Source organism: Lissotriton helveticus, chromosome 3_1 (genome assembly GCF_964261635.1).
Source record: "Lissotriton helveticus chromosome 3_1, aLisHel1.1, whole genome shotgun sequence".
NCBI lineage: Eukaryota > Metazoa > Chordata > Amphibia > Caudata > Salamandridae > Lissotriton > Lissotriton helveticus.
Genome location: NC_136061.1, coordinates 400,892,166 through 400,918,581, shown reverse-complemented (window position 1 = coordinate 400,918,581; position 26,416 = coordinate 400,892,166). Strand labels below are relative to the sequence as shown.

Here is a 26,416-nt window from a genome sequence, read left to right as displayed (position 1 = left end):
GAGCAACACTTTCCCCTTACATTTAAGGAGGAAATCCAGAAGTGAACAGGTGACATTTACCAGTTTTGTTCACTAATGTTTTTTAATCTCTCACTAGAGCAGTAGCAATAAAGTTTTTGGGTCCTGAGGAAGCGGCAGGTACCAACGTGGACCTTTAAATGTCCGCAGAAACATGTCGACCAGATAACCCAGTCAGTATTTATTTGTTGAAATCTTCTGACTTTTTTGCACTCCATTTGTTTTTATAGTTGGAAGTGCACGACTCCAGAATAAAGTTATATTGCGTTCACTATCCAATTTTATTATCACATTCCCTTATCACTAATCACATATCACATTTGCACTGCTTTCAGTTACTAACAGCATCCACCTATCACCCTATACATTACTCCATGATTACCAACCATCTCCTAATAACAACTTTGGAGTTGGTCTATCTGGACTACCTACTGTGAAGTAGACCACATGATGAACTGGGCGGTATAGGAAGAGTAACTGATGGACACTTATTCACATATGGTGATTGTCCAGTAGTCTGCTTATACTTAGAAGCTTACATATAGCCATCTCAACACACATAGCTTTCTTATCATTCTAGACCCACAGTTATTTTCTCTGTTTTTCATAGTTTCCCAGGGGGGTCATAACTGTGCTGAGGTCGGTAAATATTCCCCCGGACCATCTCTCCATCCTTTTGTTTGTTGAAGCTTGACGGTTCACCAACACTAGATCTTCCAATCGACTCGCCGCTTAAGTCCACTGATGTGCAAAACACTCTTGCAACCGACGCATATTGAGTCTGTCATAACGTACTAAAGCTATGCATGAAGCTATGGTGCCGAGGAGACACATAACTGTCCTTGTTATTCGCTCATAAGGCTGAAACTGGGAATGAGTACGTGAAAGATTGAATCCGGGTGGCATTAAGGTAATTTATACCCTGCTGTGAATTGAGCATGGCTTTTAGGTGAGACTGTATTTGAAGGGGTTGGATGTGGGCTTTGAGTGCATTGATGATGGTGAAACCCACTTAGTGAAGTAGGTTTATGGTGGCTTGTGTAAAAACACTTTTGTTGAGTGCTGCTCTTCATGAGCTAGTAGTCAAAGTATGGGAAAACATGTATGTTTTGCCTGCGTAGGTGGGCAGCTACTACTGCTAGACATTTGCTGAAAACCCTGGGGGCTGACCCCGAATGAGAGCCCATTGAATTGGAAGTGTTGGCCATTCAATACAAATCTGAGGTATTGGGACTGTGCAGGGTGAATTGGAATGTAGAAGTAGGCGTCGTTTAGGTCTTAGTCCAGCCATGAAGTCACCTTGTGGTAGTAGCGGTATGACATCTTGAAGAGTTACCATGTGGAAGTGATCTGAGATAATGTATCTGTTTAGAGGTTTGAGGTCCAAACTTGGCCTTAAGGAACCATCTTTTTTGGGGAATAAAGAAGCAGAGTGATTAAAAGTCTGGGCCTTGCTGGTGTAATGGCACAGGTTCTATGGCTCCTTCATTTTTTTTTACACTTCTTGAACTTCTTCTGTGACAAACTGTTGAACGTTTGCGTTTGCGAGGTGGAATGTTTAAAGGTGTGGAAGTGAGCTCCAAAAAAGAACCATGTTGGATAATATCCAAAACCCACTGGTCAGAGGTAATGTTTCATCAGGTGGAAAATAACCGTTGCAGTCAACCCCCAACAGGTGTTGTGTGATTGGGGGGATGGTTGGTAAGTCAAAGTTTGGTGGTGGTGGCAGCAGGTATGGTAAACTGCCTTTACCTTAACCCCTAGAATTATTGCCCCTGTAATTTCCCATTGACGAGCATGTTTGGGTGTGGGTTTTATGCTAAGAGGTGGGGGTTTCATTGGAGGTAGTTTTGGATCCTCCACGATAAGAGGAGCAGTGAAAGGAGCCACGTTGAAATGGTGTTTGCAATGCCCCCATGGCTTCAGCCGTCTCATTATCCTTCTTTATCTTTTCTAGTTCACTTGAAGCCCAAAACAATGCCCTCAATAAAAGGGAAGGGTCAACATGTTTTGATGAACCTCAGGTTTAAAACCTGAGACTCTGAGCCAAGCATGTCTTTGAAGGACAACACTTTTATGTCTCTAGCTGTGGTGTCAGCTACATCGAGGGCACAGTACATCGTGGTGTATGAAATTAACTATCCCTCAGAGGCCATTTAATACACGCTTCTTTGTTTTCCTCAGGAAGATGTTGGAGATTGTCCTCCATTTTGTCGCAATGTGCCCTGTCGCAGCGAGATAAGAGGCCAATGGAGTTGGCAATTTTCCAATGGTTGGTAGATTGTGTAGCCACCCTTTCCCCGCGGCATCTATCTTCTTAATATCTTGATCTGGTGGAGGCGCCTCGCCAGGTGCTTGAAAGCTAACCCTCTTAGGTTTGTGGCCACCACTAACTAGTCAGGTGGGAGTTTTCCTTTAATGTATGTGGGGTCGTTGGGTGGTGCCTTGAATATTTTGTTAACCTTGGGTGTGATGACTCAGGACCTGACAGGGTCGTTTAAAATATCAGATGTGTCTGAGCATGCCTTTCAGCATTGGCAGATATTGTGCTGAATGCTGAGGAGAGGGTTTTAAACACAAAATCACCCTCAGCTCAGTGTGTGATGTAACCTTGTGGAAGGTGGCAACCCTGCCTAGGTGGTCACGGTAGGTGGTAGTGTCGTCTGAGGAGGAGGGTTTAGCTGGATACAGAACTGGGTCTGTATTTGCTGGTGGATCCGCATCGTAAGAGTACCACGGATCATCCTGTGAAATTATAGAAAATTGGTCTTTGTTCCTCTTGTGTAATAGTGAATAGAATCGTCTGGGGAGTCTGTTTTGGGGTATTCGGCAACATCTCTAGCCCGGAGTTCCTTATAAGTCATCCCTCTGTTTTGAAGCAACACCCAATTTGCCCCCCCCCCCTAACTGCCAATGGAAAACGTTCATAAATCTGCAATGCCACAATCCACAAACTTTACTTTAATTATATACAAATGGTTTTGATAACATTCTTCCTACATTACAGCCTAAATTAAGATTAAAAGTGGGAGCCTCCCTCATGCTGTTAAAGCCTTTACTGAAATGTCTAAAAGGATCCTTCAAAACACAGGGTTCAGGCGTTATCGAACTACTGAACACATTCCTTCTTCAGAGGCCCAGCCTGACTGAGGACAAGCTTGTCTTCCAGAAAAGAAGCCCAATTTGACTACACAGACAAACAAACACATTAATTGTATGGTCTGATGCTTACAGTGCAGGAGGACACAAAGCTAATCGTCTGAAGCCGTCATTCCCTTCGCTGGGTCCTTCTTTCGCATCTAAAAATGAAAGAAAACATCTCTCATAAGCTCCGTGCAAAAAACATTCAGCAGAGATCTTCTATCTTCTGGAAGGTGAACAGCAGCAACTTCCCCATTCCACTGATCGAAGAACAGACCTCTCCAATTTCACAAATGAACAGTAGAGGGACCTCTTTTTTTCTCAAAGCCTCTCCAATTTTGCAGATCCAAACCATGACCATCCCTTTTTGCCTACCTGAAAGCAGAGGCCTTAGTTGTTCAAACAATTAAAACTTGTAGCAGAATTTCCTGCCACTGTATCTCCTCTATTCATGCACTGGCTCCTCCTATCGTCACCAGAATTATCCCACCTAGACACCTCCAAGCAACCATCCTCCAGGAGGCCTCTTGCACAACATTGGTCTATTTTACTCACCAGTTCTTAATTTGCCCATCTAATCTGGATAATTTCTCGCAGACCTCTATAACCAGACATAGCAACTCTGGAACCCTTGGGCCTCATTGTCCATTTTGACCCCCAGCCTCTTCTGGCAGCTCTCACTCACCTGCTCCTATACCCTTCCTTGGCCAATTAGGCACAGGACTCTTCTACCATCACTGGAACCTCCCACAAGTTGCCTAAGCTCCTTCGTCTCGATGCCCATCTTTGCTCTCACCTCATCCAGCTGCCTCTTGGTCTCATCCTCCATCCTGCGGATGTCCTCCATTGTCAGCTCCACCCATCGGTCTAACCAGCAGAAGAGCTGCCGGTGGAAGTTGGTAAAAAGACGGCGTTCTTGCTACAAAAAAGAAGAGATACTTTACAATGAATGTCAGTAGCAAAAAGGACATGCACACAGATTGCGTGCAAGGATACTATATTTAACTCCAGTGTTTAAGACCACTGTTACTACACTTTCACAAAACTGGGATTTAGGCCCAATGCCCTCAAACATACAAATGGGCAATGGAAACAACAACTTTACATTCAGCTCCTGTAGCTGGCTTCATACTCAAGATCGGTTTAGGAACCTTCACCGAAATGTTGTTTCGCTACCAGAATGTGGTTATCACCTAGGCTCTTTTCATTAACAGTAGGATAGTGATGCAGGTACTCTGATCCATATGCCAAATACTAAAGACCCAACTGTTTCCTCTATTGTCACTTAAATCCCCATACTCCAGAAACCCCCACATGTCTACATCTCCTAGGCTGCACATACAATCATCCTTAAGCCTTTAATAATAACAACCTACACCCAACCACACCTATACTTGCCCTGCCTCATACAATGTAATAACCCCTCCACTCTGACACAGCCACTTGGCATCTACAAACCTGTGAATTGCTCTACACACAACCACCATCACCCCACTCAGATGAGTAGACACAAACCCTATTCACCTTATGAATGAAGTTCTCCACTTTGTTCTGCAGGCCCCACCACTTGAACTTTACAGTGACTAGTTTATACGCACACATGTGAGGACAGTCCATCTGCTGCCCCAGCACCTTCTGCAAAAAAACGAATAAATAATCAAAATAAATATAACAAAATCACAGTGATGTGGGCGGCAACACACAATGAAAGTATGAACAGTGGATGGGCTTTGTGAAGGCTAGAAACTACTGTGTGATCCCCCAAATGTGCGGATTCTTGACCTCTATGAGCATCATGTCATGTCTCTGGAGATTGTCAGTGTGTTTAAACCTTTGAGGGCTTCTTGGTGTCCAAAATTTGCAATCAATGTAACAGGAAATCCAATTATACAGCTGCTGTAGAAGTAGTATTTTTTCCAAGAAACACAGACATTTAAGAAAAGTCAAAAAATCCATTACTGCAAATAGGTGGACTACCTTTGAGTAACCGCTGTCCTTTAGCCCTAGCCCTCTTCGAGTCACAATGTGTTAGGAGCTGGTTCTGCAATATGTTCTTAAGCAATAGAGCCTAATGAGGCGTAAAAGTAATGTGATCTACTCCAATGTATCTTCTGATCTTTATTTGCCACATGTATATACCCTCTTCTCTTCCACGAGGTGTACTGGCCATTGGACCACGCCTCAAATTATTTTCTAGGGCTGTGGAGAACGAAGGGTTACTCAAGGTGATGATACACACCTTAGAACAAAGTGCACATAATTGATACATGAAGTGGGTAAATACATTATTCATCTCACCCATCCATTCATTCATTCATTCCCAAGCAGCCTTTTGTTCAAATGTAATGGAGTGAAGGCATCATTGAGTAGGAGTGTGAATCAGGCAAGCATGCATTTCAGGGATGCTTGCCTAAGACAGAGTGTGCCTTGAGGTAAATGTCTAGTGACTAGTGCTTAACAGAAGCCACCTGGGCTAACCACATGCTTACATTAAGGGAGTATCACTACAAAGGTGGATGCCCTGGCATGAAAGAAGCAATCACGCACACCTTCACGAACGGAGCCCCCACTGATGGGGTAGCATTTCAAGATAATTAAGTCTATCTGTGTACAATGGATGCACAAGACGTCTCCATGTACAGGGTACCCCTCGACTCCTGATAGGTAAAAACTGCAGAGTTTAGGTCTCTTCTAAACTGGAAGCCAGCGCCCAAGGCGGAGGTACTGCAGCAGAAATCCTGGTTCTCACGAGTGCTAATGTACATTGAAGTCTGGTCCTAAATAATAGGGTGTGCTAGTGGACTATCATATACAGGTTCGAAACTGGGAAATTCTAATTTGCCAACTGTGCATGGCAAAATGCTGTTAAGGTAAGAAGTTACATGTGATTGGTTCCAAAAGAATCAATTTTGGTGTTTAGTCAATATGAGCAGAACACAATTTCTAATGGAGGAGGAAACAAATACATCAGGTGATCAAAAAGACACCCTCAAACAATACTTCCCCGCACTCCACACTGCCAAAGCAGAAGGCAGGGCAGTTACTCTCCATCTTCAGTATGCTTTAACAGAATGCAATTTTAAAGCATACAACGCCCCATGCACAGCTTCCACTTTAAAATGATTTAATGCTGTGTTTCAGTTGTCATCAGGAAAATGGCTTCACTACTCCTTTTTTGGACAACAAAGATGCCAGCAATAATTTGTATTCATAAAAGTACATTTTCTGTGTACTCCTATTTTTGGTAAACTCTTGTGTCCCTGTGAATGTTTATTCTCACCACTTCATATTAAATTTGCATGACAAGTGTATAGTGCTGTTCATATGTACCAAAAATTACAATGATGTATACATAATATCACTCCTTGCATTTTTTCCATTCAGAAAGCTAGAAAATGGATGCAACAAATTTGCAAAAATAATTATTTTGTATAAGTATCAGGAATAGTAGCAATCATCTTCTCTGGACTGTTGCATGTTCTTCTAGAGGTTGATGCATTTCAAGTTACTGGTCTGAGCTGGTGTGTGTAAGCAGTACTTATTCTTATTGGGGTACTTGAGGGATGCTAATGTCGCAGCACAAGCTTTTTTTGAAAATATAATCAATCCTCCAAAACGGATTGATTGCATCTGCAAATGTAGAGGACTGGATCAGCTGGTTACTGAAAAACGTGGATTAACACATTTGTAGTGAACTAGGGTCCCCTGGTTGCTAGGTGCCACCCAGAAAAGGAATAAAAGAAGGCAAGTACAGAGTGGGAAGAAACTAGCTGGCACGAAGATGTATATTTTCCGCAGACCACAAGACACTAGAGTTTTGGTGCCTGACTGAGGATAAACGACATGCAGATTGAAAAGTCAATTATGCGCCACCGAAACACGGAGGTCAACATCTCTGCACACACACCAAAGACACAACACACCATAAACGAAGGGGGGGGCAAGTATGTGAGACGGTCAGATTTAATAAGGAAGAGACGGAAATGTCCCCTAGTCTACGAGGATATTTATAATATGGAGTCTCTCCAGGCCCCCAGAAAAACAAAAGGGAGATCAGAAAAATGTTGAACAATGTGAGATGGCATACCTTTTGCAGACATGCAAGGACTTTAAAAAAGATGTTCGTTGTTAAAGGTTACATTTTCAGATCAGTTTTTTGTTTGTATCATTTGATGACCACTTATTCAGGTCCATTATAGCTTTTCTATCACTTATGGTATCACCTGCACCCTTATCCCTCATAGTATCTGGATGCAAAGATGATTAGTAGAGTCTATGACGTGTACTCTTTCCCCTGGGCCCATTGTCCCCTCTACGTGTGAACTCATTTACAGAATAATTAGCCTCCCCCCCAGTACGTATGCGACTCACATGCATGCAGAGAATCCACAACTGTCACATTTCAACAGCATGCCTTGTTCTTTGGTGTTATGATCTTAGCTTACTATCACTTTGAACATTTTGGAGGCACTCCCACTAACACTTCAGTCATGTGCATCTTATTCAAGAAGCAGTTAAACAAATACATTGCAGTGACACCATCCACTACACCTTTTTGTTAGAGGAGCCTTTTCTATTTGTTCCTGCACTGAGCTGCAAAGGTACTGTACCCGTTTGATCACTAGTTAAGTACGCATCTGGTTCATGACTTGAGTTGATGAAGAAAGTGTACACTGTTGCATGATATCCACATCCTGTTGCCCTGCTAACATTGGGCAAATTATTTGGAGCTAATCCCTTGAGCACCGTTTAGTTTCCTGATAGCTATTACAAACCTATCGTAAATATGGTAAAAAAATTGGTACCTGCTGCAACTGAGCCACTCAATACCTTAGACTCTTACCTAGTACAAGTTGTCAGCAAGATCAACAATGAAAGAAGGCAATCCCTAGGTTTGAGCCAATCGCCAACTCTGCTCCCAGAAAGCCCTCCCTCCAGTGCATTAATGCCCGATATATCTGTAGAAAACCCTCCCATATACATACCAGACTCTAACCTTCAAGATACTGGTATGGAGGACGGTGACTCAGACCCACTAGCAGATTTGTCAACAAACGTAGTCTCTGATTCCAATCACCAGATAGACACGGTGGATGAAGTTCTATCACCCCAGCTGCCTGTAGTACGGGCTGTGAGAACCTGCAGGAAATTCCAGGCAAAGCGTGGGGGGAGACAGCAAGGCAGGAAAAAGCTGGCCACACCACCAAGACGGGAAGGGAAAACTGTGGAGCTTGATGTTGACGAGGAATCAAGACACACCATTGACGATGATCTATTCAATAGGATTAAAGATATGATAGACATGAAAATCAGGACAATTATTAAGCCCATGATCGGGAAATTGGATAAATTATCTTCTGAGGTTAAAAAGTTGGGCGGGTCACAAAGTAAGCTGATTGAAGAGGTGGAGAATCTATCTACTTTCGTTACAAAACTGATGGCCACGGACACGGAGGATATCCCGTTGGAAAGCCAAACACAGACTATCCCGCAAGGGCAGCCACCAGCATCTCCATCATTACCTGTGCCTAGCCAGGAACTAATAGGAGATGCCTCCACAGTACCATCGGTTGTATCAGCACGACTGCAACAAGAGTATGACTCAGCCCAATTCATTATGGAAGCCTCACCAGTAGTACTCGTATTGGCAAATGTCCCTGCTCTATCACAAGACAAAACCGAATCTAACCAGGGTCTAAAAGATAATGCGTTACACTGGCTCACTAACAATATGCATATGGCATATCAAGGGTTTGATCAATTAGCAGGGGATATTGTTATGACAAGGAGGGTACAATGGATTGGGAACAAGCCAAAAAAGTTTAAGGGGGACTGCGTAATATTAAATTTTGCTAACGCAGAGGTACTCCCAAATATCCTGTCTAACATTTTCCCACCCCAACGACGAAGTGGCTCTATAATTCCCCTCACCCTGAAATTCTTTTATAGTGAGATCCAGTTTGCTACCTTCCCCAATATCCCTAGACCTAGGAGATACATAAATACCACTAGGTGGGGAGGGGATACCAGACCCCGATATAACAATGACCGTTTTCAGCCCATGATCAATCATGAGACAGGAAAATATAACTACCCAATCGAGCCAATCGCCAGATCAGTAATGTCACATGGACCCACTACAAATGGTTGGGGTCCTGGATTTCTGGGTTACGACCATAGAGCTCAGGGTAATGGGTTTATATCACGGATGGGAAACGATCAGTCTTTGATGCGCCCAAGTACCCCACGTCCCATGTGGAATACAACAGCTAGTGGATGGAGCCAGGTAGCTACCCCTTTTGATTGGGGATTTGGTATGGGGAACAGGTATGGACCTTTATCGAACCTAAATGATTGTGATTGACTCATAGATGGAATTGATTTGGCAATTGATGTTCTGAATATGCCACCACCCAAGAGAAGTCAACACACCAATGGCCAAGACTCCAGCGAGCCCACCCCCCAGTGTTAGAGGGTCAAGTCATATTAAATCGTGATCACCTTCTTACACTAAATCAGCTGGAGCACTGTGCAAACCAGAGCCTTGTCAGCGATAACCTACAGAGTCTTTTGCAAGTGGGAATTAATGAGGGGACAAAACCGCCACGAATAGCTGAAGGGGCCCCGGCGGAGTATCAAGAGTCTAAGAAACCCACAGACTCCTGCAAGATCATAAGCTGGAACATAGCAGGGCTAAGTGCCAAAAGACAGGATAAGGCATGGTCAAGTTTCGTCTTAAGCCACCATATCATTGCACTCCAGGAAACCTGGGATACATCCGCTAATCTCTGGTGGGATGGGTTCATTAGTTTTACTAAACCAGCTGTCCCCAGTCGTATGGGGAGAGCCAAGGGAGGCCTAGTGATTTTGTTCTCTTTAAACTTGAAGGGAAGTTATAGGCAGATAAGCACCGATTCCCACAATATCCTAGTGGTTGAAAGGGTGATTAACAATACCAGCAGGGAGGAGGAGCCTAGCCTGCGACGGAGATGGCCGCCTAGGACATCGGCTCCGCCGACCCTTGCGCTTTTCTTCATTATCCTGTTCTTTATCCTGTCCTTCTGCCCAGCGACTGCAACGGTGATACTCTCCTGCCTACGCCGGTGTGTCTCCCGGCGAAACCCGAGTCGTATTGGTGGTGATCCGCCCTTGCTCCTTTCCCGGCCCGGCGCAGCTGGGGGACCGGGGCTTTGTTCGTTGGTCCGGCCGGCCTCGGCCGCAGCGGTGGCGGTCAGCACGGAGGAGGAGGAGCCGGTCAGCGGTTGGGAGGCTGCCGAGTTGTTCTTGTCGCTGCAGCGCCTCGTCCCGCTGGGTTGTCCTGTGCGCCTGGATACATTGTATCTCTGCAATTGCCTGGCTTGGGAGCTGTCGGAACAGTTTCTTTGTTTCCTCGGCTGGTAGTGGACGCCATTTTCTGCTCAGCCCCTCGGCTTTTGACAGTGGAGTGCTCGGAGCTCATTTGGGGGTCCGGAGGTTGCCTGAACACGACTGAGCCTGTACCGCGATGCCCACAGTCGCGCCCATATCTCTGGCCCGGTGGCCGCTGGCGAAAAGTCGGCGCAGTGTACAGTGGGCGGCGAGTTACGATGGCGCTCGGCTTCCCGGGCTGCCTTTCATTAGTGAGCCTGGTGTGGTTGAAGCTGCTCTTCTCTCTCTGCCTGCGAAGCCGCTGGGGACCGGTGATGTCCTGTGTGCTCTGGAGGCGGTTGGGGCTGCTCTTCGTGTCCTTGCACGAGATCTGGGGTGCAGGCTCGATGCTATTTCTCCTGTGGGCCGTGGTTGCCCCCCCGTGCGGCACACTGCGCCACACCCTGAGCCGATTCCTATTGATCTCCATGCCGGGGTGCCTATTGAGAGGTTGGAGGATTATGGATCTGACTCTGCTGAGGTGCTGACCACGATGCTCCGGAGGAGATCTGGAATTTATGGTTTCGTACGCTGGCTGGGATGTCCTCCCTGGGCGCCATTTTTGTCATCTCCTTTGTGTGCTGGTGGCGTGACTCTACATCCATTCCTGGGACTGCTGTTGTCGCTCTGGCCGGCTGCTTCCGACTTCCAGTTTCACTGCCCTGTTTCTGTTTGCACCACTCCCGGACATGTGACTGTGTTTGGCGTGGGCTTTTGTGGGCGACCTCCCATCCTCTGCTGGCTGTTCCGGGATTGTTTCTTCTCCGCGGCGCTGGCCGGACGGCTGGACTCCATCAACCAACATGATCGCAAGGGGCAAGGTTAAGACAGTTTTTTTTTTTGGGTCGCTATTCATTCCGTTGCTGGGACTGTATTGCGTGAGCGGGACATTGATTACACCGGCCGTTGGTATCCTGTCTTATGTGAGAGCCTGTAACTCGTGGCCGGGTACATATTTGTTGGTGGTCTTCTTCTTCTTCTGTTGATCCTTACCACCTTCGTTGTCTCATTCTCTCCTCCTCCATTCTTTGTACTTGTTGTACTTTTTCCCTTCTTTGGGGCAGTTCCGGGGCGACAGGCACGCTGTTTATGGGCTGGGCCGTAGCCATCACAGGGGTGCAGGGTGGCGGGTGTGGGGGGGGGTTTGTTATTTTAGTTTTTTTTGTTCTATGGTCCCTTTCGCTCTTTTCTAGCTTGGGAGGGTTCTTTCCCCTTTGTAGGGCTGGCTGTCCCTTGGTTTTGTGCCTTCTTTCTTTCTCGGGCGTCTTCTTAAGCCCCTGTCTTTCTCTTACTGGGGTGGGACTTCTGGGGTGATCTCGGGGAATGTTGTTTATTGTATGGTGACCTGCTAATTGATATTACCATCTCGGTTGTTTAGCTTGTTTGGTAGTTATAGTCATTGCCTGCCTCAGTTTGTTATCCGGGTATGTCCCCCATGTCTTTTGGTTTTTCTCCTTTTTACGTGAGGTGCAATATCCTTGTTGTGACAGCCCCTACTCTCCTTTGTAATTTAAAAATGAAAACCTAATATCCTTTGTTTTCCGCCCCACGACCGGATTTGGTGTCTTTTCACGTATCCTGTTTGCCGATTGTATGCCTTCCTCCTGTTTATGATCGACTGTTTTGCGGCCGGCCATGATGGTTGTGGGCCTGCGCATGTATCTCTTTGTGTTTTTTCGAATAAAGGTTTTCAAAAAAATATATAAAAAAAAAAAAAAAAAAAAATAAAAAAAAACAATACCAGCAGGACTATATACATAAACTTTTACAACTCAGGGAATAGTGACTACAGAGGTTGCAATGTTGCTAATTTAGATAGCATTTTAAAAACAGTAAACCAGAATATCAAATACGTTTTAGAGTTTATTTTATTAGGCGATTTTAATATTAATTTGTGTAACCTAGCCTGTAGGGGAAGCAGTGACGATGGGGATGAGGGACCACAGGGACCCCACTTTGAACACTCTACAGAGGGGGAGGAGCTAGAAGAATTGCTTGCTAACTTTGACCTGTATGAACCTGATGGCGGTTCGAGACTGCCAACTTTTATTGGCGCCCAGCAAGGCACAATAATAGATTACATCTTTGTTCCACAAGGCATTCTAAACCGGACTATGGATTATCGCACAGTACAAATACATTTTAGCGATCATAACCCGGTAGTACTCGAAGTGGCATGGGGAGCCCAGATGGGAGTATCCCCAATAACAGCAAAACTCGACCACCCCTTGAGGACTACTGATCAAGATAGGCGAGTGAAATGGGCTAAGGTGATCCCAGAAAAATTTTATGCAAAATTTTTTCCTAAAATCAAGGACAAGGTCGAGATCTGTAAAAAACATTGCGCGCAGGGTAAAGAAATAGTAGAGGCATTTGAGCTAATATGTGGCCAGGTGTCACAGGACCTTTTAGCAAAGCCAAAAAAAGGAACCCCGGGAACTATGCGCTGGTTTGACTCAGCATGTTCAACTGCCCACAGATCTCTGCTGGTAGCCCTAAAAAATACTCCTAGGGTAAAAGATGACATTACCAGATTAAGGAAAATCTACAAGTTAGCTATAAAGAAACGAAAGGACACCATCAAAAGCGAAGCATGGGAAAATCTCCTTTCAGCGGCAGTGCTGAAGGACAGCAGGACATTTTGGGAGATTATTAAACAGCCTTTATTTTCAGATGATAACAATGAACTCATGGACTGCCTTATCCCCGATGGAATATGGCTGTCTCATTTTAAAAATGTTTACGGAGATGAGGACGAAGAAACTAAAGATGTCCCGTTGGTCACTGTAGCCGTCCGCCCTATCCTTTTTAACCCCCAAGAAGTGGAAAAAGCTATCTTGGCTACCACAAAGCATAAGGCACCCGGCCCTGATGGTGTCCCTGCCGACTTTTTTATGTATTCACCAAAACTGTGGGCAGAGGTTTTGACAAATGTGTTTAATGCAGTTAATGGTAACCCAGTTCCAGCCTCATGGGCTTCATCTACTATCGTTCCTATCTTTAAAAATAAAGGCCAGCGGGATGATCCCGCCTGTTATAGGCCTATATCCCTCTTGGACTCTACTGTAAAAATCTTAGGCCGAGTCCTTCTATCTAGATTGAGGGAGAATGTCGAGAGCTGCGGCGGGTTGTCGGAGCTACAATATGGCTTTAGAGAAAGAAAAGGGACCATTGAACAGTGCGTTAATTTGTATTTGCTTATCTCCAAATATACTGTGGCCAAGGAGGGGTCCGTGTATCTTGCATTCATGGACCTCTACTCGGCTTTTGACTTGGTCAATAGGTCAAAGCTGTGGTTGATTCTGTTGGAGATGGGCATTGATGAAGCCTTGGTCGCGTTCATGGCCACTTTGCACCAGGAGCTCTTTGCAGCTGTACGTGTAACTAATGATGGTAGACGTACCCCCCTTTTTAAATCTTTAAAGGGGGTACGGCAAGGTTGTATACTAGCCCCCTTGCTCTTCACCATCTACATCAATGGCCTGGGCGCACATCTGCGGGGGCAGGAAGCCGACGTCCCGCATGCAGGAGACGCCCAAATTCCGGCACTTCTGTATGCGGATGACGCCGTGCTAATCGCCCGCACGGGTGTCGGCCTTCAGTACCTTTTGGATGCTTTCGGCTCATTTATGGAGCGTCTGGACCTTAAGGTAAACGTAACTAAGTCACATACAATGGTAATGGGGCGTGAGTGCAACAAGAGAAGTCCTAAAACATTTTCTTGCAGGGGGGACATTGTCTCTAAGGTATCTACATTCCCCTACTTAGGTGTACTGTTTGACCAGAAAGGGTCCTGGGGGCCACAGATAAGAGCAAAGAGGCTAGCTGTAATTAGATCGTCATCAGCTCTCCTGGGCTTTGCTGGCAAGTTAGGGGCTAGGCCTATGGAAGCCCTCTTAAAAATCTATAAGTGTAAATCTGTGGCCATTGCGTTATATGGTTCCGCTTTGTGGGGGTATGTAAACTTAGATCTAATACAGAGAGCAGAGAATAGATTTATCAGAACCCTGCTTTCTGTACCACAGTCAACCCCAACTTACTCAATCCACAAAGAAGTAGGCCTACCTTATTTGTCAGATACATTGAGCATGTCACCTCTGATTTTTTGGCTGAAAATGTGGATGAACGAAGAACTTCCCCTGAACCATAAAATTTTGCACAATGTTTTGTCTCTGGACAAATTTAACAAGATCCCATGGCTGGCCTATTTAGCTAAAACATTCGCAGATTTGGGACGTTCGGAGCTTTTTTCCTCCCCAGAGAAAATTAAGGTACAAGACATTGACTTTATAAAAAAGTCATTCAGGGAAAGGAAGGAAGCACGCCGTGAGGAACGTGATCTGGTGAAACCAGCAGTAAGGGAACATTGCCTCCTGGTCAGCTCATCCTCACTTGCATCTTACCTTAGTTTCGTCACAATCCCCTTTCACAGGTTTTTATTAACCAAGTTTAGATTTAATTTGTTACATTTTCATCTAGGTTCTTTTAAAACTTGGCAGAAGCCGGATTTAGCCCCTCCCTGTAGCTGTGACCAGTTTTCTGTGCAGGATACAATGCATTTTGTTATGTTTTGTGGGTTGTACATAGAGCAGAGGAAAAAATATTTGTTCCCTATCTTGAAAGAGGCCGGCTTCACCCAAGTGAGACCGGCCCTGCTTTTTCTACAATTACTGCCTAATCCCCACATTACTTTTTGCATAGCTAATTTTCTGGTAGCCGCCTCAAGGGTGAAAGCTATCTGCCAAATTTCGCCTTAAAGTAAATGTTTCATCATGTATGATCATTTTATGAACGTAACATTTTTTAATGGTGTATAATACTTTTTTTAAAACTGTATATTTATATTATTGTTCCTAAGAAAAACACTTTGTATGAAATGTTTTTATTGTTTTTCTTTGTATGACTTTGAATAAGTCGAATAAAGATATTCTGTCTGTCTGTCTGTCTGTCTGTCTGTCTATTTGTTTCTGTTGGGAAGACCATAAACTAGTTAATTCCCTTAATGCCAGTGGCAAACATGCCAAAATCGCGAGTGGGTACAAATCAAAGACCTTCAAAAAAAAATGTGCATATCTTTATTGAGTTTTGTAGACAATACAGCTTCAGACGCTCCGAGCAACAAACAAGAATGACGGTGCAAACATCAGTACAGTTGGGCAGATGTCCTCCATACAAAATAGAAAACATTAGATCCATCGCAAAGCATCATCAGGAATATGGAATATCAAATATGGAAAACATTAAACCAAAAAATAACATAAGGCTTACTGCTAAACAACTGTTGTAGTATCTTCGTTGTGTGAATGGTTAGGTGTACGACCACCTCAGAATGGACACGGTTCTACACCCATAGTTGGAATGTTCCAATATGCTCGGCGGTGGTTACTACTAACCTGAATCAGTCAGTATAATTCTGAAAAGTTTATACTAGGTTGTCCCAATCAGCGGCCATGGGACGTCGACTAAGGCCGTGTAACTTCTCCCTGTGTAATGGTGCTGACTCTGCCGTGGACCACTGCAGCACTGCCCCTTCCGTGGGGTTGACCCAGGAAGCGATTCTTCCACTATATCTTGAGTGTGCATTTGGCCAATGGGAGCGACAGGTCAATGAAGCTCGACACAGATCCCCGCATCTGTCAACGGCCATGGAGACCAAGGAGGCAGAACTCTGGCCTACACATGTCCGGACTTCCTGTGGTTCTATGAAGTGTTACACAAATCTCCTCCCAGAAGTGATGCACTATGAAGCACTCCCATAGCGTGTGGAATAAATCTGCGCTGGGCTTTCCACACTGGAGAAGATTCGGAGAGGAGGTTGGGTATATGTGATGTAGTTTGACTGGAGTCAAATAAGCATGGTACAGGATATTAAATTGGACATCATAGAAATGCAGTAAGTAACAAAGTAAATTTATTGTATAAGTTAATAAAAACCTTTACAAAAAGAATCGCTCAAGGGGAAAATTCTTCAAAATAAAACAATTTCATAATTTATGCAGACCAACAATAAAAAGAGCTATGGGGCAGTTTAGATTAACCCAGCGTTTCCTGTTCAGCTGGCTTAAGCCGTGCTCTGACAGGAGTATCTATTCATCTGATGAGCTTTGGGCAGTCCTTAGTCCCAAACATGTAACATAAAACATGAATAAAATAGAGCCTATGGGTTACATGTATATCTAAAAAAACAAGATTAGTAGCATTGTATAGCAGCCTTGTAGTCAGATTTTATAATGTGGATGCTACAGGTCCGTAGCGTGTCAAATGCCCAGTAGTTAACAAAAGATTATTTTCGATGTATTAAAAGGAAAGCTTTTTGTGTCAGTCGTTTTCCCAGTAAAAGAGTGCCAATTCCGAGGGTGGTGAGCCCGTGTTCGAAGTGGTTTATGGTGTGCCGGATCTCTTCATTTTCTCCTCTCCCGCCCCCATAAATTATACGAACCGGCATGCCAGCTGTAGGTCTCCTCCTCCTAAGCAAGCCTTCACTGCTTGTCTGCAGGTTCTTATCCTCTTGATGTTGAACATTTAAAAAACAAACGTCGTTCAGGATCGAGTCTGCGGCAGGTGAATAGTAGGTGCGTGATGCTCTCCTCTGCTTTCCAGCAAAGAAGGCACTTAGTTATTTCTGTGAATCGCTTCCATGGTGGAAGGTGTGGCAGGACGGGAAGAATTTCCATTCGAAACCGGAGATATTTCTCTTTTAATCTCCTGCTGAAGCCAGCACACAGATAAGACTTGAAGCTGTTCAGTGCTCCCGAGGTTGCCCAGAGCTCTTTCAGGCCTAGGCGATTTATGGATGCTGTCAGGTAGTCTCTTGCTGTGCGGGCTTTGCTTGAGTTTATCTCTTCCCATAGGTGGAAATTCAGAGAGTTTTGATTGGAGCTTCTGATGCTAAACCACCATTTCACATAGGCGGCGTTTTGAGCTATTTTTTGCGATTGTAGACCAAACTCCAGCCTGATTTGTGCAGGAGATACATAATTTGGCAGGCTGAAGATTATTCTTGCTGATCTCTACACTGTTTGCTCCAAAGTATCCTCATTTTTTCCCTTGAGGCACTCGCTCCCGTAAGTGATAGCTGGAGTTAATTTTGCTTGTAGAACCTGTAGTAGAGGGTTGAAGCTTGGCCCAGCAGTTTTAAGTTTGAGAGATTTTAGAGCTACCGCTATTGAGTGACCTCTCCTAATAGCGAGTCACAGGGTAATATTGTTTTGCAACCACATTTACCACCAATTTCAAATTGGTGGTAAGCCAGTCACAAATGGGACAGGGTCTCCACGGGACCCGTTCCCCCTTGTGATTGGCAGCAAAAAAAAAAAAAAAAAAAAGATTTAAGGGCAGGCAGTGGTCCTTTTGACCACTGCCTGCTCTTAAAAAACAAGCATTGGCATAGCCAATAGGTCTCGCCTTTGGGACCTTATAAGTATTTGGTTATCCAGCACAATATCCTTGGTACAACAACATCAACTGTTGCATGGCTAAACACTGATAAGGTCTCAAATGCGAGACCTATTGGCTATGCCAATGCTTGTTATTATTGTTTACAACAAATTGGAACAAGGGTCAGAGCTATACTAGACCGGCACTACAAATCACTACTAAATGTAGCCTTATTATTCCTAGCTATTTATCTGTGCATGGCGTCTGGGATTTGACACTTAAACATCCCCGAATTCAGCGATCAAAGATCACTTTTACCAACAGCATACAAAATGTTGCGCGACCGGAAGATAGCCTTGCATTCGACGGGCAGCATACTTCGAGAATTCTACGTACGGACCATACCATGGTTGGATAAATACTCTATATTGCGACAAACAGGAAGACAAACTCAGCGATTTATGAGATAAAGAACCAACTTGTGATTATTTGAAATATTATTTCCTGTTTTTGTTTCTTACAATATTTATTTATATGAGTACCACAAGAATATTAGAAGATCAACGCTCACTAATTTTTGTTGCAACATTACAACTCAGCCCTGAAGAAGTCCCTGGTGAGATGAAACTCGTTGGCGACAAGCAATCATGTCTTGTTTGAATGAATTTTGAAAAATAAAGAACGTACCAATCTACAATCAAGTCTTTGAAATTGCTTACTTTTGAGAAGCCATTCCTGTGACATTGTATTTGTTACTATAATATAAATAATTTCTTTGTTCACTTTGTACTGATATCATCTGGTGCTGGGTCCTTTTGTATGCTCTTGTTATTATTGTTGTGAGTGGATCAGGTGTGGCATCGTATTATACAAACTCCTTCAGTACAACCTCGGGGAGACTGCTGTTAGGGTTTCTGCATGCAGGATTTATATCTCCAACAGCCCCCAAAGAAGCAAACTTCAACCTGCCTGTACTAAGTTTTGTGATATTAATCCATAATGAAGTATGCACCGAAGTAATTATAATAAAATCCGCTGGGTCTAATCATAAAGGAAATTAAATTCTCTAGTGCACAACAGAATTGTGGGCGCGCTTTGCGGTTCTCTGATGCAAGTGAGGAATTCGTTTACAGTCCCTGCAGCCTGGTTTAATACTGTAACGGATTGACGGGTAGAACCACACGCCTGCTTCCATGTTAAGTATCTGGTGGCGTGTAGCACAGAAACACAGGTAAACACTCACCCGCCTATAGTTGATAGGCCTCAGAAAGGTGAAAGTGTCCGGTTCCCATCAGAGGAGGATTGCATGGCCAGGCACCCAAGTTCCTTCGAGCATAGGGTGACCAGAATTGTGAACCCAAAAACCGGGACATTTCATGGAAATAGAAGGACTTCAGTTTTACTTCAAGCGATCGCACAGAATGACAGCGCTCCTCAGCACGGACTTACAGAACAGGTAGTTAGACCATACATAAAATGCAGTTTTTAAACCCAGAAGCTGCACAGTTAATTAACTTGCTTTCTAAAAATAACTGCTCACTAACCCTGCTTTGTACAACATAAAAAACACCTCCCGCCGTTTTTAGCGGACTCTCTCTAAAAACTGGGACAGGAGCTAAATTTCCTGAAATCTGCCCGGACAGCTGGTGAAATTCCCGGACCATCTGGGCAAATCCGGGACGCTGGTCACCCTATTCTAGCAGCCGGTAACCTAATTGGTTACTTGCACTGCTTTCACGGTGGCCGGGGAGTTCCTAGAGCTTCCTCTAAAACGCCACAGCGAAGCGCCCACGTGGGTTCGTTACAACATCAGGATAGGTTGAAGAAGCAATCCAGTTTCAATTGGGCCCAGTGGGGAGTGACTCGATGTGGCCGCCACTTAGAGCACATTAGGAAAGAAAGTGTGTAAACGGACACATTTAAGAAATAAAAAGAACAGCATAGAGGAACGTGCCCACAGCTGTCCAATCCAGTCGTTCTTTAGTCCATCTTCTTTTCTTCTTGTCATCTTTTCCTATTTTTGCTTCTCCCTGCTCATGTAATGTTATGTTGAATTTAAAGGTGTCTGGCATTGTTCCCCAAACCAGAGAGCGTGCATCAATCATATTTCGCCGGAACCTCACAGGGTGTCCTGGAGTCAGTGCAATTTATCAGATAACATCGGTTCAAGTGGGTTGAAGGACGTCTCAGTCAGAGCAGGCAGCAGCAATTTCTCGCTACAACAGAGTAAGACCAGCACTGATTGCAGCCTGCCAAAATTTGCGCCGGGAAATTAGGAGGTAAATTGCAATGCATGCAGCATTTGGGTTACCCGTGACGGAGAAAAGACAGATGGCGGCTGCGCGCGTTCACGCGGACATGCACACAGGCTTGAGGCCAGCGTCTGGCAGCACTTTGAAAATCCCCTTACTAAAAGTCGAGCAACAGCACATGCGCTGTTCTAGGCCCGACCTAATGAAGCTGAAACGTTTGATTTTGATTTTTTAAATGCATCCCGTTTTCCTTTAAGGAAAACGTGCGGCATTTAAAAAAAAAAAAAAACACTGCTTTATTGAAAAAGCAATCACAGATTTGGCGGTCTGCTGACCCCAGCAGGCCACCACCCCTGTGAGTGCCAGCCATTCCCAATGGGTCGCAAAATGCGACCTGCCTCATGAATATGAATGAGGTAGGTCATTTGTGACCCAATTGGGAATTGCAAATAGTGCTCCAGACACTGATGTACACAGTGTTTGCAAATCGCAATTTGCGAGTCACAAAAAAATGCTAATTGCGAGTCAAACACTGAGGGCAGTACATCAGGCACAATGTACCTTGCACAAAGGCCTATGCAGCAGACTCAGTCTCATGGCTGAGCAAAGGGAGTTTGTAAGAAACATGAGTTCCAACACTTTAGCAGATTATTCCTTGGTCTTTATGTGCTGCTTAATGCCTGGTGGCAGTGGCACATAAAGCATCACTCCCAAACATCAATTTTTTAGTGTCATTGTGCAGCCTGTAAGAGCTATGGTGTGAACTGCAATAGAAGGAGTCTTCATGCATGCTTTCACATGTGGTCAACTCTATTAGCATGGACACGAACTGTGGAAAGCATGGTTATCTTTGCAACAAGTCCCTAAATTTTGCAGTAATCTGGCTTTCTCTTCGCTTCATGACACTGTAGTCAACCTCTGAATCCTTTATATGGTGATGCTCCAGCTACTGCTATGCTATACCAGTATACATACTGTGTGAATACTCCCCTCGCACACACTCCTGACCATCAGAAGTTAGTGTGTCCACTGCGCATTACCAACATTATTGCAGACAGGTAATCGACTTAACAGCCAGCCTGTTTTAAGGTCTGCCTCTTTTTTTTGTTCATGTATTCAAACATGTCTGGTTGCTATTTGGACCATTTGATTTTTACTGCCAGCATGCAAACCCTTTAGCCTCCCCAACAACTGCCAACACCAGCCGTTTTTTACCCATACCAATTAATATATAGCATTCTACAACTAACTGGGTGTCTATGAATCCTGCCCTGCGCCCCGTGACTATTGTCTATTATCCATTTAATGTCATTGGCTAGACCCAGTCCCTCTTAATTTCCATTGGTAATTATCTATATCCAGTCCTCTTCATTCTCAGTTGCTATTTTGACCCAATAATGAAGTCAGAAAATGCTTCTAAGAAATAAGTTGCATAGAATGACCTGTAATAAATTACAGGATGCAAACTGACATCACAACATCACTCCACTAAGATCATAGATCTCCCTACATGAAAGATTCAGAAAGCTATATGCACATGGGAGTTCATCTTACACAGGCAAAGAACTTGATACACAAAATGAGAATTTGCATTTGCAAATCTCGTTCCTAAAAACTGATACACCTCAGTACGGTGTAATATGAGGTGGGAGTAAATCTGCACCCTTGGGCGTGGACTGACATTTCCAGGGGAAGGATGCCCTGTGAAGTTTGTGCATACTTTAAAAGTTTACAGATTTACATCTGCAAAGGGCAAGATTAAATGCATTTTTAGAGAGGGGAGTTTAAGGAAAACTCCCAAAATTGGATAGACTGTAGAAGGTGAATGCACTTTCGGTAAGCATTTTCACATGTGCGATTGAGCAATTGTACACTTACCCATTTGTAACTCTTTATGATCATGAGTAACATTGTATTTGTTTACAATTTGAATACTCTCAGAATTCTCCCGCTGTTGCACCTTTCCGGGAGTATTCTTGGATCAGATTTTAGAATTTCTTTGTGAAGCAAGGCAGTTGAGGATGCATTTTTTCTGGCCATACTGTGGCAGTGAAAAATCACCGATTGAAGTGTGTCATGTTCTAGTGTACGTCAGAGTTCTACATAAAATGACAGGCAGAGGTACTTGAAGGAGGTGGCAGAAGGAGACTCATGCAAACAAGGTAAAAATATAACATGTGGAATTATTCTGACTTTTTCAAGAAGAAAGTGGGGGACATCACACTTATTTTTTAAAGGGATACGTTTACAGAACCAATTAAATGCTAAGCATTGAGAGGGTATATTCGAAACAAGGAGAAGTTACTTTCTTCTAGTCTCAGTTTTTCAATTCATGAAGCTTAGAACATTTCTGCAAATCTGCCAGTCCTGGAACACAACTTTTATCAAATGTAATGATTCCCAATACAAAACAGTAACATTTAACAAATCAACTAAACTGCACAGATAACAGAAAAAAATGTGTCTTGAAACACCACTGTAAAATCAACCTTTCAGAAACATAAAAGCAGGAATGGTGCAGTAACTAATAGTATTATAACCAGTGCAAATTCACTTGCTCTTATACGAATTTTTGATGGCCTCACTAGCCCATCATACCGAGGGGGAACGTTTGATTTCTGAAGCAAAAATAAAATAAACCTTGAATGACTTTGTGCCCTAACTGTGGAACCAAACACTGGGAATTAGAAGTGACTTTTATGAATTCTGAAAGAGTACACATGGTGAAGAACTAGGATTACAAGTAAGTAACTTCCTCTTCACCATGGTTGGGACTCTCTTTGGAAAAGGAGTGCAGTTGATTATGAGATGCAGACAACAAATCTCCTTCAGTGGCAGAAGCAGTATAATATGAAGAGAGGGGGATAGTGGGCCCATTTCTCAAGGCAGAAATAGATGATAAAGGAGGTTATCTTCTGATTTCACCTGTTATACGCGCTAGAATTACATTCTTTGCAAATATCAAAGTCCTTGATGGAGTGAGAGACACACACACCCTCCCCGACATCTTTTCCCCACAGGCTCCACATTTGTCAGTCAAAAAGAGCCAGGATGACATCTTCAGACGTCATACAAATAAAAAGGGAGAACCTTCTTCTTCAGGTAACACAGCAAAAAATGAATGACATCAAAAGACTATTTCCTCAAATTATACTTTGTTTCATTTTATCCTCTGCATATGTATCTGCATTTGTGCTTTATCTAAAATGTTCTTAATAAAAAATTTCAACACAAAAAAAAAAAGACTGTTACAAAAAAAAAGATAGTAAATGTTGCCCTGTCAGGCATAATTTCTACTCCTTTGGGTAATTTACAAATCATCAAATTTGTCAAAAGCTGTGTTGCATGATCTTCCATATTTGTGAGAAATTTTATGAATATCAGAGAGAATCCCTTGGAGAATTAGTAATAACTTTGAGCATCCGTTGATGGAGTGGGATCGAATGTAATAAAAGTATAAATCTGCCAACTACAAAAGCATGGCAGTGTGCATCTGAAGACAGAAATAACATGACAAATTTCACAATGGAGGGGCATGCATCATATGATCCATAAGGGAAACTGCCTTTACACCGATGTTTTTACTATGTTGTGCCTTTACTTCGCATTTTTACCACACGTTTTTACTACGTTTATGCCTTTACAATGCATGCTTTTTCCACCCATTTAAGTTGAGGTCAGGGTTGTGGGGATCTCCCCCGACAAACACATTATATATATATATATATATATATATATATATATATATATATATATATATTCACTGAAAAAACCATAGGTTTCACACAAGTTATAGTTAGGTGGAAATTTTACTCGCATAAAACCATTGAAATTCCCACGTTATAGTTAGTTGGACTCACTATAACTTGCGCGTGCAATGCACTGCTGATGACGTCACATATTACATCACTCATGACATGGTCAGTGACATCACTCATGACATCACTGATGACATCTCAAATGACATCACTGATGACAACATCCTTGTGACAAAGTGGCAGACCTCCTATCAGCATAAAATAACCTTTGACACACACATTCAAAAATAGAAACTAACATTTTCTTAAAAAAGGAGAAACCAATACCAATTACAACAACTTATTAGGTAATTCCAACATCTACATACACATCCACTCATTCACCAACAGTTCTATATAGTCACTCATGCATGTACTTACTCATCATATGTACTCATACACCTATACATCCTGTTACACACTAATACTCATGCATATAGTTACTCGCACACAAATTCACACATGCAAATAAACTATCCAAAAAACATTTACTTGATTATACTGCTATATACACACCACTACACATACTTCTACAGAAACGGAAACATATTTACTCTCTTAAACAATCAATTATAAAAACACATACTCACTAACCCACCCATACACACAATCATCCACCCATACAGTCTTGCACACATGCTGTCTTCAAAATACATACAAATAGTGAGTCACTCATTCATGCATCTGCGCTCTAAGTAATATCCCCCACCAAACCATACAGACACTGATACTGATACTAAAAAAAACAACTAATAACCCATATACACACTCATGTAGCTACTCACCAACCCATGCAGCCACTTATACACAAAGTGAGACACAGATACAGATATTTAAATATTTAAACATTACTCGCTAATATATGTATTCACTAAGATACATTTAATAAGTCAGTTAACCAATCAATTTTACACAAAAAAACATCCATTTAGACATTTATTTACCCTTTTATTCTTCCATCAACCTTTAGATATACATATATAAAAAATATTTATTTTTCAGAAAGATACACATTCACTGGATGATGTCATCAGTGATGTCATCAGTGATGTCATTTGAGATGTCATCAGTGATGTCATGAGTGATGTCACTGACCATGTCATGAGTGATGTAATATGTGACGTCATCAGCAGTGCATTGCTAACTAACTATAACGTGGGAATTTCAATGGTTTTATGCGAGTAAAATTTCCACCTAACTATAACTGGTGTGAAACCTATGGTTTTTTCAGTGAATTTAATAGGTTTTTTAAATGCTAATTCCTAACTATAACTGGTGTGAAACCTATGGTTTTTTCAGTGAAAAATAAATAAATAAATATATATATATATATATATATATATATATATAAAATTTCTATGGCAAAATGAAACCCCTCATTTTGTTCCTTTTCAAATTAAATGTATCAATTGTTACCACTTTATTCCAATCAAGATGACTTCAGGTGTGCCATACTTTTGTCATAAGTAAGACTGTTAGCGCTCTAGTTGTTCTTTAGAACACTCTGGGACATTCTGTCATTGGGCTATAGTTGGGCTACATCTGGCTGATATTTGGGCTACATTTGTTTTTTTTTTGTCTCTGGTGGCCATCTCTGGGCTACATTGGGCTACATTTGGGCTCTAACATATATATAGCCCAATGTAGCCCAATATTTATTTTTTCAAAGTTAATTTTCGTAAAAACCACTGGAGCATATATCTTGAGACATAGCAAAGGCACATTGGGGTACCAGTCCCTACAATTTTGCCAAGTTTGGTGGAAATCCATTCAGCCGTTCGGGCTAAAAGTGAGTCCAACCGCCCTATGGAAATTAACATGGGGAAAACACGTTTTGGGACCCCCCTTTTATCTCGGCCCCCGCTTGACGGATCCCCCCGAAACTTTCAGGGAAGGAGCGGAGCGCAGCGAGGCAAAGTTAAGGAAAATTACAGGCAGATCCCTCATTCGGCGCCAAAGTTATTCCCAATAGAATGTTGCAGATTTCCTATGGAAAATGATCCTAACTATAACTACCTACTGGCGACCGCCAGTAGGTAATATATATAACATTTCTATGGCAAAATGAAACCCCTCATTTTGTTCCTTTTCAAATTAAATGTATTAAGCGTTACCACTTTATTCCAATCAAGATGACTTCAGGTGTGCCATACTTTTGTCATAAGTAAGACTGTTAGCGTTCTAGTTGTTCTTTAGAACACTCTGGGACATTCTGTCATTGGGCTATAGTTGGGCCACATCTGGCTGATATTTGGGCTACATTTGGGCTCTTTTGTCTCTGGTGGCCATCTTGGGAGTCTGCATATCAGAATTTTTTTAATGAAATATAAGAGGATTTGAGAAGTCACTCAAAATGTGCCCTAATTTTTCTTTCTTCAGCACTAATCATAATTTCTATGGCAAAATGAACCCCCTCATTTTGTT

The 26,416-nt window shown here is 42.9% G+C and overlaps 1 protein-coding gene across 1 annotated transcript in view; it reads right to left on the bottom strand.

Annotated features, from left to right (window-relative positions):
* PITPNA (phosphatidylinositol transfer protein alpha) overlaps positions 1-26,416 on the bottom strand; it is a 188,307-nt gene that overhangs the window by 30,123 nt on the left and 131,768 nt on the right. The window contains exons 9-11 of the mRNA XM_078680168.1: positions 4,684-4,794; positions 3,956-4,078; positions 3,251-3,317 (exon numbers count right to left, since the gene is read on the bottom strand). Of these exons, the coding sequence (XP_078536294.1) occupies positions 3,270-3,317; positions 3,956-4,078; positions 4,684-4,794 (282 nt within the window). The 3' untranslated portion in view covers positions 3,251-3,269. The remainder of the gene's footprint in view (positions 1-3,250; positions 3,318-3,955; positions 4,079-4,683; positions 4,795-26,416) is intronic.